The sequence below is a fragment of the Erythrolamprus reginae genome, chromosome 11 (assembly GCF_031021105.1).
Source record: "Erythrolamprus reginae isolate rEryReg1 chromosome 11, rEryReg1.hap1, whole genome shotgun sequence".
Classification (NCBI taxonomy): domain Eukaryota; kingdom Metazoa; phylum Chordata; class Lepidosauria; order Squamata; family Dipsadidae; genus Erythrolamprus; species Erythrolamprus reginae.
Window position 1 is genome coordinate 3863547 of NC_091960.1, and position 19017 is coordinate 3882563.

Consider the following 19017-nt stretch of genomic DNA (forward strand, 5'->3'; position numbering starts at 1 on the left):
TCCTAGAGAGGCCCCATGGAGGCTTCCCCCCGCCTTTTCCGGCCCTGTTTCCTTCCAGGAGATTCCTAGAGAGGCCCCACAGAGGCTTCTCCCTGCATTTCCGATTACAGTTTCAAAGGCTCGGGTTTCTAAGTGGAAAATGGTTCTTGAGAAGAGGCAAAACCCCCCGGTTCTTATATAGAAAGGTTCGTAAGTAGAGGCGTTCTTAGGTAGAAGTACCACTGTATTTGTATCTGTAGCTCCAACGTTGGATTTAACATTTTGGAGGTCACAAAACCTGTGGGGGAATTCTGGGGCATTTCCCAAGCTGGGGAATTCTGGTAGTTGAAGTCCACACATCCTCCAATTTGCCATGCTTGGCTTCATACACCAGGAAAAAGCACCAGGCGGGGATGCCCGACCCGCTTTCACACAATTCACATCATTAATTCAGCCACAGCGACGCTTTCTGCGCCTGCGCGCTTCTGAACCCGCAGAAGCCCCGCCGCCGATCGTTGGGCGCCAATTTGCGAAGGGAGCTTAACTTGAACTTTGATTGGCTGACCGCCCTCGCCGTCACGCGACCTTTCTTTGACCAATCCGAGGGCCGTAGGGAGGTCCCGACTGTTGCGCCTTTCCCCCCCCCTCCCCCGGTTGTTAACTCTATAAGAAGGAGTCATTTCCGCTTCCGGGGCAGAGAAGCTGCGACTTTGGCGCAGGGTGAGGAGGGGGGTTCTCTGCCGTCCTTTAACCGGGCGAGGGCAACCGACGGCCAAGGAGAGGCCGCTTCGGAACCGGAGGACGGGCTGGGGGGCTGGAGAAGCTGCCCGGAGGGTGAGGGAGCTCGCCTGGTGAGGTTTCTCTCGGCCTGAGAGGCCGTCGCCTCCGTGACTCTCTCGTTGGGCTATAGGGCGAGGGAGGGTCCCGTAGGCTTCCCCGCTTTTATAAATAAGAGGCCTCCCCTTCCCCTCGGGCCCCCGTTCTGGTCGGTCAACGCCACATTTATCTTCTGCCGTTGAAAATAAATAAATAAAATAAATAAAAGGAGGAGGGGGAGCTGTGAGGACCTTGAGGACTAGCATCTTTTTAAAAAAATGAGTGGCAGTATGGTCTCTGACTGCCGAACCAGAAAAGCGGGAGAGATCCTTTAAAGCAGTGTTTCCCAACCTGGCTGGGGAATTCTGGGAATTGAAATCCAAATATCCTCAAGTTGCCAAGGTTGGGAAACACTGCATTAAAGGGTTATTGGTGTTTTCTGTTAGGTGTGGAACGACCCTTCCCGTTATCCTATTGGGATCTCATCTCTTCTCCCCTCCCTGTCAATCAATCGGAAGGGACCCTGGAGGTCTTCTAGTCCAACCCCCGCTCAAGCAGAAGCCGAATATATGCCATTTCATGTGGTTTGCCCCGTCTCTTCTTAAAAACAGGGTGTCCAGCAAACCTGGAAATCAGTGGTTCTGGAAATATCAGGGAATTATTAGGGAATTCGTGAAAAAAATGGAATAGATCAGGGGGAAAAACAAACTATGTTTAAAAGTCAGGGAAAAATCATGTAAAAATAAAACATGGATCGCGCTGCCTGGCAGAATCAAGCAAAGAGGAGCATAATTGTGGCAACAACTTGCTTCCTCGGCTACTGATATGACGTCATCTATGACCACGTCTTAACTAGATCGCAAGTTATAGGGAAATGTCAGGGAAATATCAGGGAATTTAAAAATGCTTTCCCCCTGGACACCCTGTTAAAACCTTCAGTGATATGGAGCACCTACAACGTCTGGTGGCAAATCTGGTTAATTTTCCTGGCGGTCAGTGAATTCCTCCTTAATTAAATGTAGAGTTTAACTTAAATTTAAGAGTCCCTTAAGTTTCATTTAAACTTTAAAAGTCCCTTGGGAGTTAGATGGCATACAAATCCGAATACTGTAAATAAAATAAATTCTATCAATAGTTTCCATTCATTGTTTTTTTGTCCTGCCTTCAGGGGCTTTGGAAAATAGATTGATGCTCCCCCCTCTTCTTTGTGGCGGCCCCTCGAACACTGGAATCCTGCTATCATGTCCCCTCTAGTCTTTTTCCCCTCCAGATTAGCCAAACCCAAATCCTGCCAATCGTTCTTCATATGTTTTTTGTCTTCCAGGATCTTACTTGCTCTACTTTGCGTTTCTTTCCGGCGTCTCAACCGTCTGTCTTGTAATGTGACCAAAACTGGATGCAGTACTCCAGGTGTGGCCCTTACTAAAGCTTTATGAAGCAGTAGTGATAACTGCACGTGATTTTGAGTCTGTGCCTCTGTTTAGACAACCAAGGATTCTATTTGCCACCACCTTTTTGGGGTCAGTAAAATGTGGACCTAGATTGTTGGGGGCTATATGCTGGCTCTCTGCTTTGAGAGGGCTGTGAAGTGGTATACAGGTAGTCCTTGATCTAAGACTACAATTGAGCCCCAAATTTCTGTTTCTAAGTGAGACAGTTGTTAATTGAAATCTGTCTAGTCAGAAAGTCACAAAAGGGATCACATGACCTCAGAACAGTGCAACCGTCATAAATATGTGTTGGTTCCAAGTGCCTGAATTTTGATCATGTGATTATGGGGATGCTGCAGTGGTCGTAAGTCTGAAAAATAGGCATAAGTCACTTTTTTTCAGTGTCATTGTGACTTTGAACTGTTATTAAGCAAACTACTGTAACTCAAAGGCTACCTGCATATGTTTATGTTATTGCTATTAATTGTCAGTGCTGTGGTATTTATAAGTGTATACGAATATTTTGTTTAATGATGAGAATCTGTTGTATTACTTTTAGCTTTTAAAGCATTGTTACTTAAAGTGTGATCTGAGGACCTGTGAAAGTCTCTTAATATTTAGGTATCCTGAAAATTATTTGCCAGCCTGTGTTAAAAAAATAATGCAGTATTAAAATCACACCAGGCAATTGTAAGAGTCAGTTGTTGTAAGTGTCAATTTTAATGTATAATTTGGTAAATATCAGTCAATGTAAGTTATAGAACCTAAAAGTTCTTTCTGCAAATCTCTATCGTTTTTAAAAGTTGCATTAATTTGGATTTTTGCAATTGTAACTTGGAATAAAATTTCTATTAACACACACACACACACACACACACACACACACACACACACAGCTACAATACCATTTGGTGTTGCTCTTTGTGTGATTGCCTAAAATCCTCCGGAGAAAAACTTTCTGTTCCTCAGCTACATTTTGAGCTATTTAACATTTAGATTTGTATATAAATATATATAGAGATTTTACATTTTCTGATTTCCTATTTATTTAGGGTGCTCCTTTCATAGAGGGAAAAAAAATCCCCCTTAATTCACTGTGCTTGAGGAAAAGGACAGCATCCATTTTGACTTCTCTCAAGGTCCTGCTCTCAGTGAGTATCAGTTGTGTGTGTGCCAGATCTCCATCTCTTGTTTTATTTATCATTCAAAGTACTTTGACTGCAGCACTCCCTAATTTCTCAGTTCATTTTTATAGCTTGCAGTATCTGGTCTTCCTTCAAATTGTTGGTGTTTGTTGTTTTTATAACATGGAGTAATTTATCCACCTAAAGAATGGCCATATATGACTTTTGGTAGGTGAAATCTCTTCAAGGCAATTCATTTACCCTGTCTCGACATTACCAAAAAGTGTTCGGAAACTTCAGATCGTGCAGAATGCAGCTGCGAGAGCAATCATGGGGCTTCCCAAGGCATGCCCATATTACTCCAACACTCCGCAGTCTGCATTGGTTGCCGATCAGTTTCCGGTCACAATTCAAAGTGTTGGTTATGACCTATAAAACCCTTCATGGCATCGGACCAGATTATCTCCGGGACCGCCTCCTGCCGCACGAATCCCAGCGACCGGTTAGGTCCCACAGAGTCGGCCTTCTTCGGGTCCCGTCGACTAAACAATGTCGTCTGGCGGGACCCAGGGGAAGAGCCTTCTCTGTGGTGGCTCCGACCCTCTGGAACCAGCTCCCCCCTGAGATTAGGATTGCCCCCACCCTCCTTGCCTTTCGTAAACTCCTTAAAACCCACCTCTGTAGTCAGGCATGGGGGAACTGAAACATCTCCCCCTTATCCATGTTGTTTTGGTGTTTGATTGATTGTGTGCTTGTTTTTTATATATATTGGGGTTGTTTTATGAATTTCTTGACTTAAAATTGTAATTGGATTGGTGGGTATTGGATGTGTCACTATGTACTGTTTTTACCATTGTTGTGAGCCGCCCCGAGTCTGCGGAGAGCGGCGGCATATAAATCCAATAAATCTAATCTAATCTCAAATGGTTCAGTAAAATCAGATATCCAGAGACTCTGGAACTGGTTTGTCTTCAAGGGGTGGATGGAAGCTGTTTGGAAAGAAGCGAGGCCACCATAGAAACTCACATGGTGGATTTCGGTTTCACTGTGATGAAACAGAAGTGTAGGTGTTTGATTTATTGTAAAAATAAAAGTTTAAATTCTGGTGAAACTCTAGATCAGGGGTGTCAAGCTGGATTTCTTTAAGGGCTGGGTCAACATTGTCGTTCTCTACGGAGAACCTCATTTTGGCCAGCAAAGTGCTGTAGGAGATTATCCAGGCCAAAAAGGGGCCACACGGGGGCCATTTCTGGGTCAGTCCCATGGCCCGTGGGCCTTGAGTTTGACACCACTGCTCCAGATGCTTTCGCTTTGTCATTTTTGCCAGGCACTCAGGGTCCAATGTGGTATCTGATATGATTAATAATCAAATAATATTTCGGTAAGAGTCTGCTGGAGGCTGGGGTGCAGTGCGAAAAGATTGCTGTGTTAGATTTTGTTATATTTCCTTTTCCCATAACGCATGGACATTCTTCTTTTTCTCACCCCGTGGAACAGCTCGGAGAAAATGTGGCACGAAGCTCGAAAACACGAGCGGAAGCTGCGGGGGATGATGGTGGATTACAAGAAGAGAGCAGAACGGCGGAGAGAGTATTACGAAAAGATAGTGAGTCGTCTTTCTCCTGGGTTCGTCTTGAGAGAATGCCTTACGTTGGCCCTCCGAGCTCTTTCAGATCTAAAACCCTTCAGGAAATGAGGGCGAGAGGTGACATTTTTCTTGCGGACAGAATTCCCTGCTTTGCAGCGAGATGGGCAGCAAACGAATTGGATCCTGCAGGATCCTGGATCCCGAAAGATCCTACACGTCGGCTGTTAAGTTGGAGTTGGGTTAAGTGTTGGTTTGGGACACTCACCGGTGGGTTTCTTCCCTTCCAGAAAAAGGACCCAGCCCAATTCCTGCAGGTCCACGGACGCTCTTGCAAGGTGCACTTGGATTCCGCTGTGGCTCTTGCAGCTGAAAGTCCTGTCAATATGTGAGTAGTGTGCATTATATGCAGAGCGGTGTTTCCGAGCCTAGGCGATTTAGAGCTATGTGGACTTCAACTCCCAGAATTCCCCAGCCAGCGGCTCATAATGATGAGAGTGGGCCACAGAGTGGGCCTTCTCTGGGTCCCGTCAACAAAACAATGCCGTTTGGTGGGGCCCAGGGGAAGAGCCTTCTCTGTGGCGGCCCCGGCCCTCTGGAACCAACTCCCCCTCCGACATTAGAATTGCCCCCACCCTCCTTGCCTTAAAACCCACCTCTGCCGTCAGGCATGGGGGAACTGAGATATTTTTTCCCCCTAGGCCTTTACAATTTATGCATGTTATGTTTGTTTGTAGGGATGTTTGGTTTTTACAATAAGGGTTTTTTAGTTGTTTAACATTGGATTTATATGATGTTTTTTATTACTGTTGTTAGCCGCCCCGAGTCTACGGAGAGGGGCGGCATACAAATCCAATAAATAGATAGATAGATAGGTAGGTAGGTAGGTTATAGATAGATAGATAGATAGATAGATAGATAGATAGATAGATAGATAGATAGATAGATAGATGATAGATAGATAGATACATACATGGATACATATATAGATAGATAGATAGATGATAGATAGATAGATAGATAGATAGATAGATAGATAGATAGATGATAGATAGATAGATAGATGATAGATAGATAGATACATAGATAGCATTGAGTGGTGTTTTTTTTTAAAAAAATTGGTGTTGTGTCCCTACAGGATGCCTTGGCAAGGGGATACCAACAACATGATTGACCGGTTCGATGTACGGGCGCACTTGGACTACATCCCCATGTACACTCCTCCCCTGCTGAATCCAATGTAAGGCATTTGTTCATTTCCCCTCTCCCTTCCCCACCTCTCTGATGCTGGTAATTTACAAGCTCCTTGTGTCAATCAGAGGTTGAGAAAAGAGAGCTTGGATTGGCTTCGGGAATACGTTGGGAAGGAATGAGCTCCTTTGTAAGTCGGCCGATGGATGCCTTGAAATTGTGGATGGGCAATTGTTCTCACTGTCAGGAAATTTCTCCTTAGTTCTAGGTTATTATTGTCTTCTGGATGTTATTGTGATGTGGGAAACCAATTGGTATAAAATAATAGGGCCTTTTTGTTTTGGGGAGGGGGGGAAGGCTCAGATTAACAGGGGGAGTTTTTTTACCCTGTGATTTTCGGAACTGGGGTGCAGAGGGTCAGGTGGGGGCAGCACAAGGCAGATCCATTTGGCCCGTCTTTGTGTACTTTTTTCAAAGACTTCCTTGTCTGGGTTTCGACACGCTTACAATTTTAATGCCATTTTTTCCCCTTCTTTACACTGCCAGTTCTCCCGAGCAGGAATCTGATGAAAGGAAGTGCAACTATGAAAGATACAGGGGTCTTGTGCAGAACGATTTTGCCGGCAGTAAGTCCTCCCCAATTTCTCTTGCCCTGCTGTGGAGCGCAGAGGTTTAAAGCAGTGGTTTTCAACCTTTTTTGAGCCGCGGCACATTTTTTACATTTACAAAATCCTGGGGGACACCACCAATCAAAATGACACTCTAGGACACTCTCTTTTTCCATCCCTGTGTCCTCCCCCCCTTGTGTGTGTGTGTGTGTTTATACACTCTTGAACCATTTCCGAAACCAAGAGAGGGCTGGGGTTTTTTTCTCTCTTATTCCTTGGGTGCTTTTTATCATATGCTTTAAATCAAGAGTCACTTCTCTCTCTCTTTTGTTTCTCTCTCTTTCCTCTCATTCTCTGCCTCAATCATTTTCTCATTTCTCTTTTTTCCTCCCCTTTTTGCTCATCTCTCTCTCTCCCTTCCTCCTTTTCTCTCTCTTGCTTTCTTTCTCTTTCTCTCCCCCTTCCTCTCCTTTTCTTTCTCTTGCTTTCTTTCTCTCTCTCTCTCCCTTCCTCCTTTTCTCTCTCTTGCTTTCTTTCTCTCTCTCTCTCTCCCCCTTCCTCTCTTTTTCTTTCTCTTGCTTTCTTTATCTCTCTCACTCCCTTCCTCCTTTTCTCTCTCTTGATTTCTTTCTCTCTCTCACTCTCCCCCTTCCTCTCCTTTTCTTTCTCTTGCTTTCTCTCTCTCTCTCCCTTCCTCCTTTTCTCTCTCTTGCTTTCTTTCTCTCTCTCTCCCCCTTCCTCTCCTTTTCTTTCTCTTGCTTTCTTTCTCTCTCTCTCTCCCTTCCTCCTTTTCTCTCTCTTGCTTTCTTTCTCTCTCTCACTCTCCCCCTTCCTCTCCTTTTCTTTCTCTTGCTTTCTCTCTCTCTCTCCCTTCCTCCTTTTCTCTCTCTTGCTTTCTTTCTCTCTCTCTCCCTCTCTCCCTTCCTCTCCTTTTCTCTCTCTTGCTTTCTCTCTCTCTCCCCCTTCCTCTCCTTTTCTTTCTCTTGCTTTCTTTCTCTCTCTCTCTCCCTTCCTCCTTTTCTCTCTCTTGCTTTCTCTCTCTCTCTCTCTCTCTCCCCCCTTCCTCTCCTTTTCTCTCTCTCTCTCTTGCTCTCAGCAAAAAGTTGCAAAACTGGAAACTGAGCTTCCTTCTTCACGGCACACCTGACCATGTCTTGCGGCACACTGGTTGAAAAACACTGGTTTAAAGGACGGAGAGTGCTTCTCTCAAAATCGCCCCTCGAGCCAACACCTAAAGATTTTTAATGAATTTAATTCGCAGAGTTCGTCCTTGAATCAGCCTCAGAGGCAGCAAAGTTGAGGGAGGGATTCGTGGTAGTCTTACTTTTCGGGAGAACACAACACCTGAAATCAACCTGGTTTTGCTGCATTGGAGCAGTTTTTGGGGGGAAATCTCATGTTTTTCCTCTCCATCCCTGTTTTGTAGTCTCAGAAGAACAATGCCTATATCAGATCTACATCGACGAGCTGTACGGAGGACTGCAGAAGCCCAACGAGGACGAAAAAAAGAAGTGAGTTGAGAAGTCAGCACCAGCATCCAACAGAGAATGTCTTTTATTTGAAGCAGAAATCACGATTTTTAAGCCTTGTTCCATCACCCCCCCCCCCCCCACCCAGCCTCACATCTCTTCCATTGAACGGCGTTGAATCTCCACATAAAACGTATCAGGAAAGACTTCATGGACTCAATATGTAGAGTCTGGAGGACAGAAGGAAAAGGGGGGACATGATCGAAACATTTAAATATATTAAAGGGTTAAATAAGGTTCAGGAGGGAAGTGTTTTTAATAGGAAAGTGAACACAAGGACAAGGGGACACAATCTGAAGTTAGTTGGGGGAAAGATCAAAGGCAACGTGAGAAAATATTATTTCACTGAAAGAGTAGTAGATCCTTGGAACAAACTTCCAGCAGACGTGGTTGGTAAATCCACAGTAACTGAATTGAAACATGCCTGGGATAAACATATATCCATCCTAAGATAAAATACAGGAAATAGTATAAGGGCAGACTAGATGGACCATGAGGTCTTTTTCTGCCGTCAGACTTCTATGTTTCTATGTTTCTATGTTTCTATTTCCCATAATCCTTTGCCTTTATTTTATTTTATTTATTTATTTACTTACTTATTTACTTATTTAGTTATTTACTTACTTACTTACTTACTTACTTACTTATTTATTGGATTTGTATGCCGCCCCTCTCCGTGGACTCTGGGCGGCTAACAACAGTGACAAAAAACAGAATGTAACAATCCAATACTACAACAGCTAAAAACCCTTGTTATAAAACCAATCATACATACAGACATACCATGCATAAATTGTAGAAGCCTAGGGGGAAAGATTATCTTAATTCCCCCATGCCTGACGGCAGAGGTGGGTTTTGAGGAGCTTACAAAAGGCAAGGAGGGTGGGGGCTATTCTAATTTTTTGGGGTGAGTTGGTTCCAGAGGGCTGGGGCCGCCACAGAGAAGGCTCTTCCCCTGGACCCCGCCAACCGACAATGTTTAGTTGACGGGACCCGGAGAAGGCCCGCTCTGTGGGACCTAACTGGTCACTGGGATTCGTGCGGCAGAAGGCGGTCCCTGAGATGTCCGGCTCTGGGACTCCCAGCAACCTGATGGGAAAACGTTTCCTATGTGCAGGTTGGCGGAGAAGAAGGCTTCCATCGGCTACACCTACGAGGACAGCACGGTGGCGGAGCTCGAGAACCCGTCCGAGAAGCGAGCCGAGGAGGAGGATTCCGAGGAAGACAGCAACACCGATGAGGACGAAGTGATCCCCGATATTGGTACACCTCCAGATCTCCTTTTTGGGACCAGGCGTGTCGCAGAAGCAGCAGCATGGCGTGGAGCGGCCGAGAGATATCGGGTCAGACGTGGCTGGACGGAGGGGCCCCCCAAACGTCAGCTGCCTTCTGTTGCTTTCAGATGTCGAAGTTGACGTCGACGAGCTGAACCAAGACCAAGTGGCCGATCTGAATAAACAGGCGACAACTTACGGGATGGCCGAAGGGGATTTCGTCCGGTGAGATTTTTTTCCCACTCCTGTTTTTTGGCTAGTGGGAGAGTTCTAGATCAGTGTTTCCCAACCTTGGCCACTTGAAGATATTTGGACTTCAACTCCCAGAATTCCCCAGCCAGCGAATGCCAAGGTTGGGAAACACTGCTCTAGAGAACACATGATACACAGGGAATCATGAGTAGGACCATGATTAAGGCCAAAATTTTTCTTGCAAAGCGAAACCTTTGTTAAGGGAAGTTTAAGGGGGAAAGATCAGAAGCAACGTGAGAAAATATTATTTGACTGAAAGAGTAGTAGATGCTTGGAACAAACTTCCAGCAGAGGTGGTTGGTAAATCCACAGTCACTGAATTGAAACATGCCTGGGATAAACATCGATCCATCCTAAGATAAAATACAGGAAATAGTAGAAGGGCAGACTAGATGGACCATGAGGTCTTTTTCTGCCGTCAGTCTTCTATGTTTCTATGAATGAGAAAGGGAGGGAGGGAGGAAGGAAGAAAGGAAGGAAGGAAGGAAGGGAAAGAAGAGAAAGAAGGAAGAATCCACGGGAACTGAATTGAAACATGCCTGGGATAAACATAGATCCATCCTAAGATAAAATACAGGAAAATATTTTAAAAGAAAAGGATTTAGGGGTAATGATTTCTGACAGTCTCAAAATGGGTGAACAGTGCAGTCAGGCGGTAGGGAAAGCAAGTAGGATGCTTGGCTGCATAGCTAGAGGTATAACAAGCAGGAAGAGGGAGATTATGATCCCGCTATATAGAATGCTGGTGAGACCCCATTTGGAATACTGTGTTCAGTTCTGGAGACCTCACCTACAAAAAGATATTGATTAAATTGAACGGGTCCAAAGACGGGCTACAAGAATGGTGGAAGGTCTTAAGCATAAAATGTATCAGGAAAGACTTCATGAACTCAATCTGTATAGTCTGGAGGACAGAAGGGAAAGGGGGGACATGATCGAAACATTTAAATGTGTTAAAGGGTTAAATAAGGTCCAGGAGGGAAGTGTTTTTAATAGGAAAGTGAACACAAGAACAAGGGGACACAATCTGAAGTTAGTTGGAGGAAAGATCAAAGGCAACATGAGAAAATATTATTTTACTGAAAGAGTAGTAGATCCTTGGAACAAACTTCCAGCAGACGTGGTTGGTAAATCCACAGTAACTGAATTTAAACATGCCTGGGATAAACATATATCCATCCTAAGATAAAATACGGAAAATAGTATAAGGGCAGACTAGATGGACCATGAGGTCTTTTTCTGCCGTCAGACTTCTATGTTTCTATGTTTCTAAAATAGCAGAAGGGCAGACTATGTGGATGCTGTGAATTTTGCAGTTGTGAAAAACGGTCCTAAGTCACTTCTTCCAGTGATGGTGTAAGTTTGGCCACTCAACGAACTGTTGTAAGTTGAGGGCGGCCTGTGCTACTGCTCAAAGCAAGTTAGTAGTAGAGAAAAGTCATCGGAATTCAAGGTGGGCTGGGGTCAGATCTCATGCGGGCATGGAGGGATTCTTGATATGTTACACACGCACACACCTCAGGTTCAGACTGATCATCTCCTACACAAACCACCATTCTGGGCATAAATCTCTAGGGCAGTGGTCCCCAAACTACGGCCCGTGAGCCACATGCGGCCTGCTGAGGCCATATATCCGGCCCGCAAGTGAGTGACAGGAAACCAGAAAACCTTGTATAGCCAATCAGATGTTAACAAAAGAAAATTAAAAACAAAACATAAACATATATGAATTTCAGACTTCTTCCCCCCCCCCCCCTCTAAATAGTACGTTCCCATTTTGGTTTTTACTTTAAAATAAGGTATGTGCAGTGTGCATAGGGATTTGCTCATAGGGGTTTTTTTAATAGTCCGGCCCTCCAACAGTGAACTGGCCCCCTGTGTAAAAAGTTTGGGGACCCCTGTTTCTAGGGGAACCCTCTGTGTGTAAGCACCCCCTTTTTTTCTTCAACACCCTCTTTTTCCTTTTTGTGGAAGGATGTTGCGGAAGGACAAGGAGGAGGCGGAAGCTATCAAACACGCCAAGGCTCTGGAGGAAGAAAAAGCCATGTATTCGGTAAGGAAGTAGGAATCTAGGAATAGGAATGCAGAAGAGAAGAGAAAACAAGAGTTGGAAAGGACCTTGGGGGTCTTCTAGTTCGCCCCCCTCTGCGGTCAGACCTGTCATGGGTAGGTCAGGGGTAGGCAAAGTTGGCTCTTCTAGGACTTGTGGACTTCAACCAGTGTTCCCTCTAATTTTTTGGGGGGGTGGGCGGAAAAGTATAGTGTCTGAGCGGCAGTCCCTTCGGGACTGGGCGGCACAGAAATAATAAATGAATGAATGAATGAATGAATGAATGAATGAATGAATGAATGAACGAACGAACGAACGATGGCAACAGAAGGAGAAATGTTCATGCCCAGCTTTGGATTCCCAAAGCAAAGGGGTAATCCCTGCTTGCCTGCTTTATTTATTTTATTTTATTTTATTTTACTTATTTATTTATTTATTTATTTATTTAGTCCAATACACAATGAGGGTTTTAGTGGATATATATCTATATACACACAGTAAAATACATGATGAAGGTTATAGAGGAGATACTCATAGTAAAATATATCTAAGAAAGAATAGAAGAGAAGGTATAGTAATAGAACATATCAATGAAAGAATAGAAGAAGAGATATTGGAATAGAAGAAAGGTATAGGAGATATAGGAGAGCAATAGGACAGGGGACGGAAGGCACTCTACTTGCAGTGTTCCCTCTAATTTTTTTTTTGGGGTGGGCGGAAAAGTATAGTGTCTGAGCGGCAGTCCCTTCGGGACTGGGCGGCACAGAAATAATAAATAAATAAATAAGCAAGCAAGCAAACAAACAAACAAACAAACAAATAAATAACCCACCCTGTTTTGCCTCAGAGAATTTCAAAATAAAATACTGTCCTGTGTGTCTATAACAGTGAGCTCATAATAGGGCAATTCTATCAATATCAAAATGCCACTTAAATAGTTGAGCTAGTTTCAAACTAGATTTTGATTTTCTTTCTCTCTTCCTTACTCCCATTCTTTTTCTTTCTCTTTTCCTTCCTCTCTTTCTTCTATCTGTTTCTCTTTCTTCCTCTCTTCCTCTCTCTCTCCTTCCCTCTCACTCTTTCCCTCTCGGCTTCTGGGCAGGTTTGGAAAAGTCTGAGTTGATGATGATTTTTAAGTGAGCGATTGCTCACTGCTCAGCTTAGAGGGGACTATGACTTCAACTCCCAGAATTCCTGAGCAAATCATGCCAGCTCAGGAATTCTGGGAGTTGAAGTCCACATGTCATGGAAGAGCCAACTTTGCCCACCCCTGATCTATAGTAAGCGTGCTACAGGTGGAACATGGAGCCATATCTACCGGCATGCGAGCCGTTGCCCTAGCTCAGTTTCAGCATACGTGTGCTCCGGCAAGTTGATTTTTCAGCTTGTGTGAAGGCTCTGGGAGGTCATTTTTGGCCACCAGGGGTGGGGGAGGTCATTTTCGGCCTCCCCGAGCTCCAAGAAAGCCTCTGGAACCCAGGAGGGCAAAAATGGGCCTACCAGAAGAGTCAGGAAACGGATGGGGAGTCGTGCCCCTATGCACGGGGGGGGGGGGGGGGGCAGTGCAAGGAGCACATGGGGGCATTAAATTATGGGTGTGGGCATGTGGGCATGTTTTCAGCACCCAAGGAAAATAGCTTCGCCATCATGGCCCTTTCAGACAAATCTTTGCCCCATCTCTTCTTCTTCAAAACCTCTGGTGATGAAGCATCACAACTTCTGGAGGCAAGTCCAGAAAAGCAAAAACTTCAGAAGAGAAGGATTTAGATTTAGTGATTTCTGACAGTCTCAAAATGGGTGAGCAGTGTGGTCGGGCAGTAGGGAAAGCAAGTAGGATGCTTGGCTGCATAGCTAGAGGTATAACAAGCAAGAAGAGGGAGATTGTGATCCCGCTGTATAGAGCGCTGGTGAGACCCCATTTGGAAGACTGTGTTCAGTTCTGGAGACCTCACCTACAAAAAGATATTGACGAAATTGAACGGGTCCAAAGACGGGCTACAAGAATGGTGGAAGGTCTTAAGCATAAAACGTATCAGGAAAGACTTCATGAACTCAATCTGTAGAGTCTGGAGGACAGAAGGAAAAGGGGGGACATGATCGAAACATTTAAATGTGTTCAAGGGTTAAATAAGGTCCAGGAGGGAAGTGTTTTTAAAAGGAAAGTGAACACAAGAACAAGGGGACACAATCTGAAGTTAGTTGGGGGAAAGATCAAAAACAACATGAGAAAATATTATTTCACTGAAAGAGTAGTAGATCCTTGGAACAAACTTCCAGCAGACGTGGTTGGTAGATCCACAGTAACTGAATTGAAACATGCCTGGGATAAACATAGATCCATCCTAAGATAAAACACAGGAAATAGTATAAGGGCAGACGAGATGGACCAGGAGGTCTTTTTCTGCCGTCAGTCTTCTATGTTTCTAAGTCGTTCCACTGGTTAATGGTCATCACTGTCAGGGAATGTCTCCTTCGTTCTAGGCCGGGCCAGGCCTGTCCGTCATTGGACAGAGGGGAGGTCACGTCTGGTGCTTCCCACTTTTGGCTCGCCTGAAATCCTTTTCGATGCAGGGCCTTGTCCAAACCGGGGAACCGATAGGCCCCTCCTGTGTGCAGGGCCTTTTCTTTGCTCTCTCAGATCTCCCTTCTGTTGCAGGGCCGTCGGTCCAGGCGGCAAAGGAGGGAATTCCGAGAGAAACGTTTGAAAGGAAGGAAGATCAGCCCTCCGAGGTAGGCCTTTCGGAAGGTGGACCCGTTCCGTTGTGGGTTGCCTTTGAATCTCTGGGGGCGGGTGGGATTCCCTGGGTCTCTTTCGGCTAAGCTGCCATTCATAAATGGAGACCCCAAAGGAGCTTTTTCAAGAGGCACCTTGAATTTTCCGGTTTTTCTTCTAAAGACGTTTCACTTCTCATCTGAAGGTGCTTCTTCGGCTCTGACTGGAGGGTGGGGAATGGAAGGATTTCTACTCCTTGCAGACAGCTGGCCATTTGCATCTTTTGAGAGGGTCACTGAGGCCACGTGGAGATTGACCTGTGCCCTCAGGGTCATCTAAGTGGTGCAAATGGGTGTGGAGCCTTTTTGGAACTGTTGAAAGGGCTGTTTTGTAGACTGGAGATAGATGAGGTCGTATTCCCTCCCCCTCGGTTGGAGGATCAATCCTCCCATTATAAATCCTGAAGGAGCATAAATCCCTTCCCCACCATCCACCCAGGGCTGAAGAAGCTTCTTGGGTTGAGAAGGGAAACGTCTTCAAAGAAAAACTAGAAAGTCCAGTTACCTCTTCAAAAAGCACCTTTGGGACATAAATTGACCTGGATAACTGAGAATCTCCATAGATAACCCATCCCAGCGACCGGTTAGGTCCCGCAGAGTTGGCCTTCTCCAGGCCCCGTCGACTAAACAATGCCGTTTGGCGGGACCCAGGGGAAGAGCCTTCTCTGTGGCGTCCCCGACTCTCTGGAACCAGCTCCCCCCGGAGATTAGGATTGCCCCCACCCTCCTTGCCTTTCGCAAACGTCTTAAAACCCACCTCTGCCGTCAGGCATGGGGGAATTGAGACATTTCCCCCCAGGCCTATATAGTTTATGCATGGTATGTTTGTGTGCATGTCTTGCTTTTTAAATAAGGGGCTTTTAGATATTTTAAATATTAGATTTGTTATACATTGTTTTTATTATTGCTGTAAGCCGCCCCGAGTCTTATATAGTTTTATGTATCGTATGCTTGCGTTGAATGCTTTTAAATTAATGCATTTTTAGACACTTTTAAAATATTAGATTTGTTTATTATAGAATGTTTTATTATTGTTGTGAGCCGCGCCGAGTCTATGGAGAGGGGCGGCATACAAATCTAATTAATAATAATAATAATAATAATAATAATAATAATAATGATATCTGTAGGTCTAAAAACTCACATGATAGAGCAGTGTTTCCCAACCTTGGCCACTTGAAGATATTTGGACTTCAATTCCCAGAACTCTGGGAGTTAAAGTCCAGATATCTTCAAGTGGCCAAGGTTGGGAAACACTGTGATAGAGGATAGATTTTTTTTTTTAAATGCATTTTCTGCACTGGGAGCAAAGTTACTGCCAAAAACAAAGGCAAGAAGCTAAAAGTTTTGCCAACCTTCTGTGATGCAGGGCAGTTTTTTTGTTCTCACAGTCTTCTCTCGTTACAGTTATGCTCGGAGAGACAGTCCCACCTACGATCCCTACAAACGGTGAGTGAAAACAACCACTCTGGTTTTTGTGGGTGGAATCAGGTGGAATCCCTTGGTTCTCCCGTGGATCAGTGAAGGGGAAGCCTTTCGTGGCTCTCTAGACTTTTAATTGGCATTCAATTTGAAGGACAGTCAGAAAGAGCTGTGTATATGTGTGGGAGGGCCTTTTCTGTAGCTGCCCCGGCACTATGGAACCAACTGCCCCCCTCCCCTATGTTCTCACTGCTCCCACTCTACTGGCCTTTCGAAAAGCTTTGCCGACAGATCTGGGGTGTGTGTGAATTTTAACGTCTGATACGCCCAAATTATGTTTGACTGGTATGTATGTTGTTGTTTGATTGGATTTTGGGTTTTTGTAGGGGGTTATTTTAGTTTAGGGTTTAGGATGAGATTTTTAAAATTATTATTAATACAGTGATACCTCATCTTACGAATTTAATTGGTTCCGGGACGAGGTTTGTAAGGTGAAAAGTTTGTAAGACGAAACAATGTTTCCCATAGGAATCAATGGGAAAGCGATTAATGCGTGGAAGCCCAAGACTCACCCCTTTTGCCAGCCGAAGCGCCCGTTTTTGCGCTGCTGGGATTCCCCTGAGGCTCCCCTCCATGGGAAACCCCACCTCCGTCTTCCGTCTTTTTGTGATGCTGTAGGGGAATCCCAGCAGCTCAAAAACAAGCGCTTCGCTGGCAACGGAAGTCTGGAGGTGGGGTTTCCCAGCGAGGGGAGCCTCAGTGAAATTGCAGCATCGCAAAAACATGGAAGTCCTCGAAACCCCACCTCCAGACTTCCCTGTTTTTGTGATACTGCGATTCCCCTGAGGCTCCCCTCACTGGGAAACCCCACCTCCGGACTTCCCTTGCCAGCGAAGCACCCATTTTTGCGCTGCTGGGATTCCCCTGCGGCATCGTAAAAACACGGAAGTCCGGAGGTGGTGTTTCCCATGGAGGGGAGCCTCAGGGGAATCCCAGTAGCGCAAAAACGGGCGCTTCGCTGGCAACGGAAATCCGGAGGCGGGGAATCCCAGTGGCGGTGGCTTGGGTTTGTAAGGTGAAAATAGTTTGTAAGAAGAGGCAAAAAAATCTTAAACCCCGGGTTTGTATCTCGAAAAGTTTGTACGACGAGGGTTTTTTAAGACGAGGTATCACTGTATTTGACTTCTTTTTATTATTGTATTACTGTAATTGTTTTTATTGTTGAAAGCTGCCCTGCGTCCTATGGGATTGGGTGGCATAGAAGTGGAATAAATTAGATTCTAACCACCGCACCTCTTTCAACCTGGCATCAACCGAAAGAACTGCTCCGGGCTGGGAGTATCCCCTCCCTTCTCCCCCCTCGGCTGTTCTCCAGTGACCGCCTTGCCTTCCTCCCAACAGATCCCCCTCGGAATCCAGCTCCGAGTCTCGTTCCCGCTCTCGCTCGCCATCCCCCGGTCACGAAGAGAAGATCACTTTCATCACCAGCTTCGGGGGTAGCGACGAAGAAGCCGCCGCCGCTGCTTCCCAAGCCGGGGGGGCCCCTCGGAAAACGCCCCCCCTCAACAAGCCACGCTCGGGCCAAGCGCAGCAGGGCAACGTTGCGGCAGGTCATAGCGCCTCCTCCCGGTCGGTAACTTTTGCACTCGCCTGGCCTTTCCCAAACCTTAAAGCAGAGACCCTTGCGGGGTCAAAGGTCGAGAGATTGCTTTTTTTTTTTTTTCCTTTTGACGTCAATCCGCCCCGAATGCTTGGCCTGGTCCCGACCGTGTTAGGGGAGAGCTGCTTTGCCATCGGTCACTCCGGCAGGCCGATCCTTGCCTGAATGATCCTTTCGTGAGGGAATCCGGTCAGGGATCAGGAAAGAGGCGGTGGGAGAGTGGAGGGTGTCTTGCCCCATGAGAGATCTGGGAGGTTTCTTGCATCGATCTGTAGGTCCAGGATCTTGTATGGCTTCCTTAATTTTGTAGGGATCCCTTTGAATTAACCATTGGGAGATTCCTTTGGCCTGGGAAGTTGGTTTATTGCAAATTAAACCCCAGCCTTTTGCAAACAAGCCAATTCTGCAATGACCACTGCTTGCCCTCTCCACCACCACGAATACCGATAGTATTTGGATCCACCTTTTTAAAAGGCTAAGCTTTCTGATTCGACTTACAGCTAGTCCTCGACTTAGGGCCACAACTAAGCCCGGAATTTACGTTACTAAGTGAGAAGTGGGTTAATTTGCCCCGTTTTATGGCTGTTCTTGCTACGAGGGTCGCCCAGAAAGTAATGCACCACATTTTTTTTCTACAACAATTATTTATTGAACACAATGAAACTTACACAAAAGAAAGAATGATGTTTCTTCTATTCTCCCTATTTTTCCACGTAATTTCCGTCCCGTTCTATGGCCTTCCTCCAGCGAGACACAAGGGCGTGTACGCCCTGTCGATGGCACTCCTTGTTCTGGTCACTAAGCCTTTTCTGCCCTGTGCGAATCACCTCTTCGTCATCCTCAAAGTGTCTCCCGCGAGTGGCTTCCATTCAGATCCATTCAGATCCTCCATAAACTGCTACACAAACGTTGGTGAATGTTCCCAACAGTTTCTTTCTCTGCAGTGAGAAATTCAACAACGACAAACTGCTTGTAACATACATCACTTACAGATGCCGTTTCGAAACACGGCTGCAGCTTCGCTATGTCTGAAGAAAGGCAAAATTTACACACACACACTCCTGACAATTCAAATAATGTAGATCTAAAGTTTCGCATTCGTACCCTTACTGTAGGCTGAGAAAAAACAATGTGGTGCATTACTTTCTGGGCGACCCTCGTCCATTTGTTTAACTGAATCACGGCTCTTTTTAAATTCGTAACGCAATCATTAAGAGTCGACTTTGCGGTCACTAAAAGATGATCCCGTGACCCTGGGACATTGAAACCGTCATAAATAGGAGGGTTTGTCCGGGTTTTGACCAGGGGCAGTTGCTCATCAAACG

General features: G+C 45.5%; 1 protein-coding gene across 4 annotated transcripts in view; it reads left to right on the forward strand.

The window, feature by feature from the left end:
* Positions 1-640: 640 nt before the first annotated feature.
* The window catches only part of CLASRP (CLK4 associating serine/arginine rich protein), a 32277-nt gene continuing 13900 nt past the window's right edge, over positions 641-19017 (forward strand). For 2 of the 4 annotated variants that reach the window (XR_011560329.1, XM_070764491.1), the window contains exons 1-14: positions 641-699; positions 2120-2205; positions 3278-3376; positions 4847-4955; positions 5225-5322; positions 6073-6174; positions 6672-6751; positions 8160-8244; positions 9380-9525; positions 9665-9761; positions 11763-11841; positions 14495-14568; positions 16018-16059; positions 17434-17661. Coding sequence is in view for 2 of the 4 variants with exons in the window: in XM_070764491.1 (XP_070620592.1) it covers positions 4857-4955; positions 5225-5322; positions 6073-6174; positions 6672-6751; positions 8160-8244; positions 9380-9525; positions 9665-9761; positions 11763-11841; positions 14495-14568; positions 16018-16059; positions 17434-17661 (1130 nt within the window). In the remaining 2 variants the exon portion in view is untranslated. Of the gene's footprint in view, positions 831-2119; positions 2206-3277; positions 3377-4846; positions 4956-5224; positions 5323-6072; positions 6175-6671; positions 6752-8159; positions 8245-9379; positions 9526-9664; positions 9762-11762; positions 11842-14494; positions 14569-16017; positions 16060-17433; positions 17662-19017 lie in introns of all 4 variants that reach the window. The other 2 variants (XR_011560330.1, XM_070764492.1) reach the window with 1 other exon arrangement.